Source organism: Phacochoerus africanus, chromosome 11 (genome assembly GCF_016906955.1).
Source record: "Phacochoerus africanus isolate WHEZ1 chromosome 11, ROS_Pafr_v1, whole genome shotgun sequence".
NCBI classification, from domain to species: Eukaryota; Metazoa; Chordata; class Mammalia; order Artiodactyla; family Suidae; genus Phacochoerus; species Phacochoerus africanus.
Window position 1 is genome coordinate 114,253,259 of NC_062554.1, and position 12,012 is coordinate 114,265,270.

Consider the following 12,012-nt stretch of genomic DNA (forward strand, 5'->3'; position numbering starts at 1 on the left):
CAGGTGCCTCATTCACTTGCTGTGGAGTGTAGTCTTTTAGGAGTGAACGTAATTATTTTATCTATCTGGATATTAATACTGTTCATGTCCTTAAATTTGTAATAAAACATTCTATGTTATATAATAGTCATCAAATCATAGCTCAGTAATGTTGTATTAGCTGTGAGGAGGCATCATTATTTTATAGGGTCAGAAAATAGCCCCTGACTAAAAGTTCCCCTAGCTTCCGGTGGTTACTGGAAAGGAAGGAGCACCTTAGGAAGTAATGATTTAATATAGTTTTAGATAAAAGTAAACTCTGTTGATACGGCTTTCTTTTTCTATCTTCCTATGGAATTAACTCCAAGTTCACATTAAAACCTTTTCAGTCCCTACTTGTAATCATTTCTCTTACAGTGACACATAGAATCTTTTTAGATTCTACTTTTTGGATCTTTTTTCCTTGAAGGTGTATTTCTTGGTAACACATCATTTATTTTTCATTTTGTGGCTCTGTGGAAGGGTCGACCATTTCCCTTCCAGTGTTTTAGATGTTGAAAGATTTTGTATAGTGAGACAAGATGGGTAGGAGGATGTTACTTGAGCTTAGGCATGAAAAATAAGAGTTTAAAAAGATCTCCATTTCTTGAAGTTTGAGAACAAGAGAGGTGGCAGTTGCTGGATGATAAGACTTTGTTGTCATAAAACTTGTAGGCATGACCTAACACTGCTGCCTTCTATACCTGTATCTGTCCTTCTAGTTTTCTCTGATGAATCTAGGACTGGTTTTAAGCCTGACCTAGCTACTACGTCCAGTGTGATGTAACTTTAAGGAGTAAATAGCAGTGTGCAATCAGGCCAAAGGGCTAGTCTCTGACACTAGAATGTCTGATTTTGACTATAATCCTCACCACTTTCTAAATTAGCTTTAGATTGGTCAACTTTGAACCTTATTTATTTTTAATACTTAAAGTGGTGTCTCCAAAACAGAATTCTCCTGCTTTAATCTAAAAAGAAACTCTTTTTTTCCTTTGCAGTTGAGCAATTAGTAGTCATAGGACATATCAGAGTATGATGCTTCCAATGGGACTTGGTTATCAAAGAGCGTGCATGCTGCATATTTAAACATCTTTGATATTATGTAATTTACTGAACTGCCAGAAAGGGAGAAACTGCTGTCTCAGAGCAGCATTCTTGACTTTGTTGTATATGCCAGTTCTGGCCACTCTTCTACCTGAGTCTTTTGTTTACATTCTTGAACCAGAATATTTAAATATTTTACATCTGGAGTTCCTGTCGTGGCGCAGAGGTTAACGAATCCGACTAGGAACCATGAGGTTGCGGGTTCGGTCCCTGCCCTTGCTAGTGGGTTAACGATCCGGCGTTGCCGTGAGCTGTGGTGTAGGTTGCAGATGCAGCTCGGATCCCGCGTTGCTGTGGCTCTGGCGTAGGCCAGTGGCTACAGCTCCGATTGGACCCCTAGCCTGGGAACCTCCATATGCCACGAGAGCGGCCCAAAGAAATGGCAAAAAGACAAAAAAAAAAATTTTACATCAACAGAAATTCTTCATATCACTCTACTTTCCTTGTGCTTGGTCATGTGGGTCTTCCAGACCACTCTCTGCTTTAATATTCTTACAAGTCTGCCTTTACTCCTAAATGTGTTCTGCATTTTATTAGAATCATCTGATTTGCTAAAAGCCAGGTTTCTATTTTTGTATATGTTTAAGACAAAGTATGGTTTTTGTTTTAAGTCAGAGTATTTTTTATGAATGTATATATTTTAAGGTCCTAGAATGAAAAGAGAATGAAGGTCAGCATGCTGCAGAGGTAGCTGCTCAGTACACATGGGAGGAAGTAATTTTTTTTGTTGGTTTGTCTTGTGTTGTAGCATAGGCAGTATGTTTTCTGCATCAAATAGAGCCATTGGTGTGCTGGAGACTGAGTATAAAATGTTGGTATTTGGTCCCTAGGAGAATTTCATTCCTAATGGAATGGGGTGGGATGGGATGAGCTGCCCAACCTACAGATAAAGAAGTTGACTAATCCAGGAGAAATTAAGGACAGGTATCTAATTTGGCACTGTATTCCAAATTATTACTTTACTCTTTAGCCTTTCTAAAGGCTTTTCAGATTATCATGACAAGCAGTCATGCACTTGAATGCAAATTGAGAATGGTCAGAAAGTTCACAAAGCTGCTTTCTCTCAAAAGACAAAAAAAAAAAAAAAAAGACTTCCTTTGGCAGTGTTCTGTGAACATAGGATTATTTCTTATAGATTAGATGGGCTGAGAAAGAAGAAATTTGCCAGATTCTGCTTTTGTTACCAAGTGGCCCCCTTAAAGATGATAATAAACAATATTTTAAAATGATAGCTAGTATAAATCTTCCTTATTGTAAGCACTAATATTAAAATTTAGGTTAAAAATTAATACTTTTTTAATATTCTAAAGCTACTTTCTTTACACAGATTAATAGATATGGAATTTTTAAAAAATTCAATAATAATAATACCAAAAATTTAAATGCAGAAAGTTGAAATATGAGGTAAGATTGCCCTTTGAAACAAAAGGAACTTAGAATATAGACTTGATTCCAAAATTTGGGTTCTGTGGAGCTGTCAGTTTTGACTGAATTTTAGCCATCACGGTAAGTAGAGGGACAGATGCTGCTATTACAGTGTTGGTTGACATTAAAATTGGGGTTATGAGCAAGTAACAGAATTTCCATTGCTCCTTTATTTCATTTGTGAGGAAATACAGGGTTTCCATTCCTGCTTTTATCTAGTGCTAATGCACCTCTTTAGCTTAAGTCCAAGACTGCTTTTCTGTTTATAATTTGCTGTGTCAGAGGGCAAGGTTGACCTATAATCCTAGATATTTAAAAAGCAAGTATAAAACTTTTATGTGTTGTACTAATGATTAGAAACAAAGTACCACTACTTGTCTTTCAGACTATAGAATCATAGTTATGTAAAGATTAAAATGATTAACTGTCTTCTAATTATTATTTTTAAAACAGTTTAAAATCTCCTTCTGTTTTTACTTATCATAAAGTATACATTTACAGGATCAGTGCCAGGCATCAGTGCTTGGCTTATTCTCAACCTTCTCATAGCTCTTCCTCCTTTAGATCCTTTCTTACTTTTCACAACTGTAGCTTTCATGAAAGTATGATGAAAACCCTATGGCCCTCTTCTAGGAAGGGAAACTTCTATAGAAAAAACTGATGAGGCTTAATAAATTTATAGCCCCTGCCTAAAGTTCCAACTGTGGCATAGTGGATTAAGACTCTTAATGCAGCATCTTGGATCTCTGCAGAGGTGTACTTTCAATCCCCCGCCTGGCAGATTCGGTGCCTGTTCTGTGGCGTGGGCTTGCATTCAATCCTTGGCCTGGGGAACTTCCATATGCTGCAGGTGCAGACATAAAATTATATATATACATATACATATATATGTGTGTACATATATATGTGTATATATATATATATATATATATATATATATATATATATATATATATAAATAAATCCCTGCCAGATCTAGTATTTTTTTAGGAAAAATATGTAATACTAGTGAATGAACTCATAGAATTTCAGAGATTAGATTCAAGTTGGAAATTAATTTCCCTTGAAATTAGATTGGATTACTAGAAGGAAGTCTTCTCTTCCCAGCACCAGCTTTTTATGGGGTTCTGCTATTTTATGGTCTTTATGAACCTTCAGTCATTTTTTTATATAGGTATTAAGGTTTGTACCACTTTACTCATCATTTGTGATATCCTGTTTGGAAAGAGAGGAAGAATTAGCAAGTACGCAGATTGCTTTATCTACAACATTTAAGTTTTATGACTGACTTTTAATTCATCTGGCCATGCGCATACTCACCCAATTCACAAAATTCACAAAAGAATTTGTATGATTTATTGTCCATAAAACATAGTTAAAAGTCATCAAAGACATGGTTCTATGCAGTATCAATTTGGGATTTAACCATATTACCAATAGATATTTTATGTTCATAGCTGAAAATAGTCTTTCTTCTGTCCTTTGGCTATAATCTCGATTTATTTTATTTTTACTTGTGATAGTCATGTGTTTAGGAAAAACTTTTGTTTTTTCAAGCTTTTTGTTTTTGTTTTAAACTGTAGAACCTTTTTAAAGAAAAAAAGGCTTTTCTATAAAATATGAATGTTGGTTGTCATATTTCTTTCCAGTACAGGCAAATAAATTTTGAATTATACTTGAATTTTGTAATACGCTGAAGTTAGTGTTTGTTAAAATGGGGAAGTTTTACAAAAAAAAAGTGTAATTAAATTTTAAAATTGTTCTGAGCATAAAAATTCAGATTTATGCTTAATACATTTTGAATGAAATTTGTGACCTATATTGGACTTACATAGTAAAACGAGCAAAAAAGTAATTAGTCCAAAAAATGCAGAAAGACCATTACAAATGGTTTTTGACTTGCTGATATTAAGTTATATGAAAATATTTAGGTGTATTGGTATTTTTTTTTCTGATTGAATTTTGTTTTAGATGCCATTCTAAATATGGTGAATATTGCCGCTAATATTCTGGGAGCAAAAACTGAAGACCTGACAGAAGGTACCTAATCATTTTATGGGTGTTTTAAATATATGATACTCCATTGGTCTTCCTAGTTAGTAAAATTAGTTAGTAAGCCAAGCAATTTGATTTTTCATTTAAAAATATAGAAACCGTCCAAAAGAACTTATCAGCATTCTATTATTCATTGTTAATTTGAATTTTGCAAGGTTTTGTTTGTTTGTTTTTTTAATAATAGGATCCTGGAGTTCCTGCTGCAGTGCAGTGGGTTAATGATCAGCTTGTCTCTATGGTGTTGCTGGTTTGATCCCTGGCCCAGTGCAGTGGGTTAAGGATCCAGCATTGCTGTAGCTGCCATAGGTCACAGGTGTGGCTCAGATTCAATTCCTGGCCCAGGAACTTCCATATGCCATGGGTGCAGCTGAAAAAGAAAAAAAAAAAAATAGGACCCTGTCTATATAAAATCATGAATTTATTTTTTGATTCTCCCCTGCTGTTGGGGTAATGATTTTATCTCTTATCCCTTTCCTGAGGCTTTGATACTCTAATGGTACTTCAGGTATGCTTTTACTTACCAAATAGCTATTCAATTTAGAAAGCAATTTTTCTTTAAAGAATGTCAAATAAGAATATTACTAGAAAAGAGAATCTTGCATTTCCTGTTTTCAAAAAATATGTAGTTCCATTTATAAAATAAGTCAGTCATGGGGTAGAGTAACAGTAAGTAGAGGGACAGATGTTGCTATTGCAGTATTGGTGGACATTAAAATTGGGATTATGAGCAAGTAATGAGTAATATACATGAGTAATATACATCATGGGGAATATTGTATGGTGAAAGATGATAACTAGACTAATTATGGTGATCATTTTGCAGTGTATACAAATGTGAAATTACTATGTTGTGCACATTAAACTAATATAATATTGTATGTCAGATATGCTTGAATTTAAAAAATTCTTAGTTCTAAGTACAGACTTATAGTGATTCCATTTATTTCTTCTCACTCTCTCTAGTAACTCAGGTCTCTTATTAATAATGTTAAGATTACACAAAATTCATAGTCATACTTGCTTTAATTCTCTGAAAAGCTGAGAAAGAATATGCATTACTTGTAGTTGTGACTTTGAACGGTCATTTCTTTCTAAAACAACTTTGATAAAAAAAAGAAAAATTCGCAGTAATAAACATTTAACTTTTTTTTTTCTCCCTCGAGAAACTAAAGTTCTTTGTTATAGTGAAGTATTTTCATGGTATAGCTTTTTAAAATTAAACTCAATGTGGGCTTCTTTCTTAAATAGGAAATAAAAGTATATCTGAGAATGCCACTGCCACAACTGCACCTAAATTGCCTGAATCAGCTCCTGTTTCAACTCCTCTTCCATCACACGAGTAAGTTATATTATGATATTAGAGTTCTAAAAACTAGAGCTAAGTATAATAGTACATAAAAAGGTACTTGTGATTCATGTGAAATGATTATCTATAGAAAGTTCTGGGTCATAGGACAGACATTCCACAGCCATTTAAAACATTTTCTAATTATTTTTTGGGTATTAGGAATTCACTTCACTCCAGACCAAATGTTTGTTATTTTGATATTATGTATTACTTTTATTATTTACTGTACCTAATCTTTTCCTTATTGCAAATGAATTGACATAACTGCAGGTATAAGTTTGAGGACAAATTTCAAAGGCCTCTTTTTATTAAGTTCAAATTTAAAAGCATTGACTAAATATCTGTCCTATGCCTAGAAAGCTATAAAGGGCACCTGAAATGCTTAGAAAAGTGATTTTTAAATATGTTTTGTAACACAGCACACTCTTACAGTGTTCAGTTTCTGAAATTGAATGATAGAGATCTCTCCTCAGGTTGCAGTGAGCACTTTGGGCAGGGATGTGTGTACATAGGTAAAATATAAGATCACCTCATTTTTAAAAAAATCTTTTCTCCCAAAGATGATTAAGGTTTATTGTTACCTCTACTTCTTATCTATAATGGCTAAACTCATAATGATTTGGGTTATTAAGATGATCATTGGGATAATTTGGGTATAATTACTGTGAGTTTAACTCAAGTGTATTTCACTGGGTGTACTCTCTGTAAGCTTTGACAGCCCTTTATCTCAGAGGAACTCTAGCTACTTAATAGGATATGGTGTTTGAATATGAAACAGTTCAAGGTAATAAATAATGAAACCTATAGTGGGTGTGCTTTGAGCTGAAATTCCTAAGAGGTATATTAATTCAGAAATCAGATTTTTGTGTTTTGAAGGGCATACTGTCAAAATTGTATTCTCCTGTATTAATTCTGAAAGTGACTGTGTTTAGACAGAAAATACAGCATTGTGTGTTACTGATTCCTAGAAGGTCCTAAGAAATCTGCTTGGGATAGAGATTCTTGGTGTTTCTAATTATGTGGAGCTGTCCCAGTTTCATAATTAGGTTCTTTAATTAACAACACATGGTGTGTCTTATTTTTCAAAGCTAAACGAAACTAATTTCATTTTATGCTCCCCCTATACACGTATACATATACACATTCATTCCCCATATATATGACTATTTGTTGAAAGATACCACATCAGGCTAATGTAGAAATTTTTTTTTGCTGTCTTTTTGCCATTTCTTGGGCTGCTCTCGCGGCATGTGGAGGTTCCCAGGCTAGGGGTCTAATCGGAGCTATAGCCGCTGGCCTCCGCCAGAGCCACAGCAACGTGGGATCCGAGCCGCATCTGCGACCTACACCACAGCGCAGGGCAACGCTGGATCCTTAACCTGCTAAGCAAGGCCAGGGATCAAACCCACAACCTCATGGTTCCTAGTCGGATTCGTTAATCACTGCGCCACGCCGGGAACTCCCCTAATGTAGAAATTTTTACTTTTTTGTATTATAGTTTGTTTTTAATAGATATTTTTGCATAATTGTTTGGTTTTTTTTTTTAATTTAATGTTTCTTCATGTATGTCTTAAATTCTTTTTGATGATTATATGGCAGTCCTCTGAAGAAAATAAAAGAATTCATAATAGGGTATCACTGTTAAAGTTATTATGAAAAGATGACTTATTTTCTTTCCCTAGGTTTGAATTTAAAAAAATTAACTCTGATTAGGGTATATATAGATGGTATATAACTTAATTTTTACCAAATTAATTCAGTTTAGTTTTTCTCCCTCCCCTCTTCAGAGACTGCTCCTTTTCACTGCCATAATTTATTTGGTAGATAATATGCAATATACCACCTGAATATTTAATAAATATTATATAGAGCCTATATATCTATATATGTATCTATGTCATTTATTTAGGAAAGCATAGCCTATTATGTTTAAGTTTAGTTCATTTACTATTTTACTGTCAAAAAAAATTAAAGTCCTGCTTTTAGATATTGTTTTTTTTATTCCTTCTTTTGTTATTGTGATATTAGTCTTCATTTGAAGAAATTTCCTGGCATTCTTGGTAGTTTTTCACCATAGGAAAATTTGTATGAAGATATTTCTTTTTGGTAGATTACTTTCTTTTTTCAGATTGTACCTTTGGTGTTTTAAGAACTGCACCTGGAAATTCATTATCTTTATCTTGGAAGGAATGACTGATACTATAATTTACAACATTGTTTCCATTAGCTTCATTCTCCACTTCCCCCTACCCCACCCACATACTCCAGAGCCCAAAGATGGGAAGAGTTAGTGGCTCCATTAGTTTGTTATGAGCCAGGATTTTCATTTAAATGGTTAAGTATTTAGCTTCAAATAATTGAAAATTAGCCCAGATGATACTGAGATTATTGGGGGGGAGTGGGGATATTTTTTTTGTCCCTAAAGCAGATAAGTGTGTGTGTGTAACGCCATGTTGAAATTCTGCAAACCATCCTCAGGTAAATGACCTTTGAGAAATCTGTAGTTGACCCTTCAATAACATGGGTTTAAACTGCACGAGTCCACTTATACACAGACTTTTTTCATCAGTACATACTGCAGTATAAGTGATCTTGGCTGCTTGAATCTGAGGGTATAGAACCGTGGATATAGAGGAACTGTGTACATAGAGGGCTGACTACAAGTTATACACAGATGTTGACTATGTGGAGGGCCAGCATCTCTTAACTCCCCTGCATTGTTCCAGGGTCAACTGTAGTTGCCTTTTGAAAGTAGGATGTTCAAGCACAAAGTGCATTCATAATAAGAATCCTGGCTTCTAGTTCTGTTTCTGGGACTTTTATAGCCTTTGGATAGCTTAGTTTCTGACGTAAGGGGTAATGAGACTTGTAAAAATCTGGTGAATGTTTATAGGAGGAAAGGTATGCGATACATTAAATACATGGAAACAGTCATATACAAATAGTTCTTAAACAGAGATTAAAGAAAAATTTGATTTGGTATATATGGTGATTTGAGTCAGGTGACTGGTCACTTGATAATGACCTTTCTGTTACCATAGTGTTTATAATGAAAGTGATTTGAAGGGAAAAAATTTATCCAAAGTAAATTTGAGGTTTTTTCTGTATTTCCAGCCTTCTTTTTATCTTACGTATGACACATTTATTTTCCTTAAACATAATTTTAACTTTATATTTGTAATTAAAGTGATTTGTGGTTATGGATATGTTTTTCTAGGTTTGTAACCACTGAAGAACGTGTTCACGACACAGAGCCATCATTACCAGATACTGCCAAAGAGAGTCCCATTGTACAACTAGTTCAAGAGGAAGAAGAGGAGGCAAGTCCATCTACAGTGACCCTTCTGGGTAGTGGTGAACAAGAGGATGAAACATCTCCTTGGTTTGAGTCAGAGACACAAATGTTTTGCAGTGAATTGACCACAATTTGTTGTATTTCTAGTTTTTCAGAATACATATATAAATGGTGTTCAGTTAGAGTTGCTCATTATCGGCAACGCAGCAGGACTTCTGTGAGTAAAGAAAAAGATTACCTTGTGTCAGCTCAACCACCATTAGTGCTTCCTGTTGAATCAGTAGATGTTTCAGTATTGCAACTTCCAGGTGGAGAATTGGACAGCAAGAGTAAGGAGAAGGAAGTTGAAACTGTTGATCTAGGTGACTTAAGTAGTACGCACCGCGGAGATTTGATTAATCACACTGTAGGTGCAATTGAACTTGAACCAAGCCATCCTCAAACTCTTTCTCAGTCTTTTCTCTTAGACATTACTCCAGAAATTGGTTCATCATCTAAAATAGAAGTATCTGAGCCTATTAAATATGAGGCAGGGCATACACCATCACAAGTGATTCCCCAAGAGAGTTCTGTCGAGGTCGATAATGAAACAGAAAAAAGATCTGAGAGTGTTAGTTCTATAGAGAAGCCAACTGTGATTTATGAAACAAATAAACTTAATGAAGTAATGGATAATATTGTAAAAGAAGAGGTAAACTCCATGCAGATTATCACAAAGCTATCTGAAACAATAGTGCCACCTATAAACACAGCTACTGTGCCAGACAATGAAGATGGGGAACCCAAAATGAACATAGCTGACACACCAAAGCAAATTTTGACTCCTGCTGTGGATTCTTCTTCATTACCTGAAATAAAAGAGGAAGAACAGTCTACAGAAGATGCCCTTTTAAAAGGGTTACAGAGGACAGCTACAGATTTTTATGCTGAATTGCAAAATTCTTCAGATCTAGGATATGCCAATGGAAATCTTATACATGGATCAAACCAAAAGGAGTCAGTATTTATGAGACTTAATAACCGTATTAAAGCCTTAGAAGTTAACATGTCTCTCAGTGGTCGCTATTTGGAGGAGCTTAGCCAAAGGTAAGCTTTATTGGTTTGTTCTTTTTTGTTTTTGTTTTGTAGGGCCACAGGTATGGCATGTGAAAGTTCCCAGGCTAGAGATCAATTTGGAACTGTAACTGCCAGCCTATGCCACAGCCACAGCAGAGCCAGGTCTGAGCTGTGACCTACACCACAGCTCACAGCAATGCCAGATCCTTGACCCACTGAGCGAGGCCAGGGATCAAACCTACATCCCCATGGGTACTGGTTGGGTTTGTTTCCACTGAGCCACAATGGGATCTCCAGGTAAGCGTTATTGTGAATTAGCACAGTCTACTTTCCACAGTGAGTTGAGTGGCAGAGTGTATAATCTATGACTAGAGAGACAGGGAGGCTTTAATTATTTAATGATACAGTAGTAATAAGCACCATTTTAGCTGAAGAGAGAAAGTTACTTGAATGTTGATCAATGATTTTAAGAATTGATTTCCTTTTTTAGAAATACTAAGGGACTATTATTAGGCTAACAAGTTTGAATTATCTGTGTCAGGTTCTCCTTTCCCCTCTTGCTTGACTTCAGCCACTTTTACTGTTTGATTCCCAGAGTGCTTTTGGGAAAATTTTAAGTCTATAGACTTTAAAGCTCTTTGTGAAACTTGGCAAATTATCATTTAAGAGTTTAAATAAGTGAAGACTAGAATAGATGGAACAGGGTGATGAGGCAACATTTGAACTCTTCTAACAAGTCTTTAGAATCCTAGTTCTTAGTTGTAATTATTTATGCTCTTGTGCTCATAAGTGTCAGAAGCAGTGCCAGTGTTCTTATGTAGTGATTCTCTGCTCTTTATATTATTTAGTTTTTTATAATTTATTAAGTGCCCAGTGTCCCTAAGGCTTTTCCAACATTTTGAAACCACTTCTGCACTCAGTGCCTAGAGTTCATGAAGCATTACCTTTTCCTACTCCTCTTAAAGTGCTACTAATGGAAATGTCAGTAAGGTTAACATTGTATCCTAAAAGGGATATCTTCTTAATTCATACATATAATTTATTGGCAGATTTCATATGGGTGTGTTTGCATGCCTTCTTCATACCTGCTGCTTGTACCTCTCTTCACCCCCACCCTGTTTGCCCCATTAAAGGAATCACAGAAATCACTAATAAATCTTTTTTTATATACTTGAGATGTAATTGACATATAACATTATATTAGTTTAAGGTGTATTAAGTAGTGATTTAATATTTGTGTATATTGCTAAATCATTACTACACTAAGTCTGATTAATATCACCACATAGTTACAGGTTTTTTTTCCTTGGGATAAGAAGTTTTAAGATTACTCTCTTCGCAACTTTCAAATATGTTATCCAGTATTCCCAACTACAGTTACCATGCTATTCATTACATCACTCTTACTTAATCATTTAGAAGTTTTACCTTTTGACCCCCTTTGTCAGTTTTGTCCACTTCCACCCCTACTTTCGGCAGCCACTAATCTGTTCTCTGAATTAGAGGGTTTTTTTTCCCTTTTATTTAGTTTCCACATGAGAGATCATATGATATTTATCTTCCTCTATATAACTTATTTCACTTAGCATACTGCCCTCAGGGTCCATCCATGTTGTCACAAATAGCAAGACTTCCTTCTTTTTTTATGGCTGAATGATATTCCAGGGTATATACATATCACATTTTCTTTATCCATTCTTCCCATGATGGA

The 12,012-nt window shown here is 34.9% G+C and overlaps 1 protein-coding gene across 4 annotated transcripts in view; it reads left to right on the plus strand.

The window, feature by feature from the left end:
* SUCO (SUN domain containing ossification factor) overlaps positions 1 to 12,012 on the plus strand; it is a 92,241-nt gene that overhangs the window by 54,983 nt on the left and 25,246 nt on the right. For 3 of the 4 annotated variants that reach the window (XM_047751863.1, XM_047751864.1, XM_047751866.1), the window contains 3 exons: positions 4,519 to 4,587; positions 5,851 to 5,941; positions 9,168 to 10,331. In XM_047751863.1, the coding sequence (XP_047607819.1) occupies positions 4,519 to 4,587; positions 5,851 to 5,941; positions 9,168 to 10,331 (1,324 nt within the window). The remainder of the gene's footprint in view (positions 1 to 4,518; positions 4,588 to 5,850; positions 5,942 to 9,167; positions 10,332 to 12,012) is intronic. The other variant, XM_047751865.1, reaches the window with a different exon arrangement.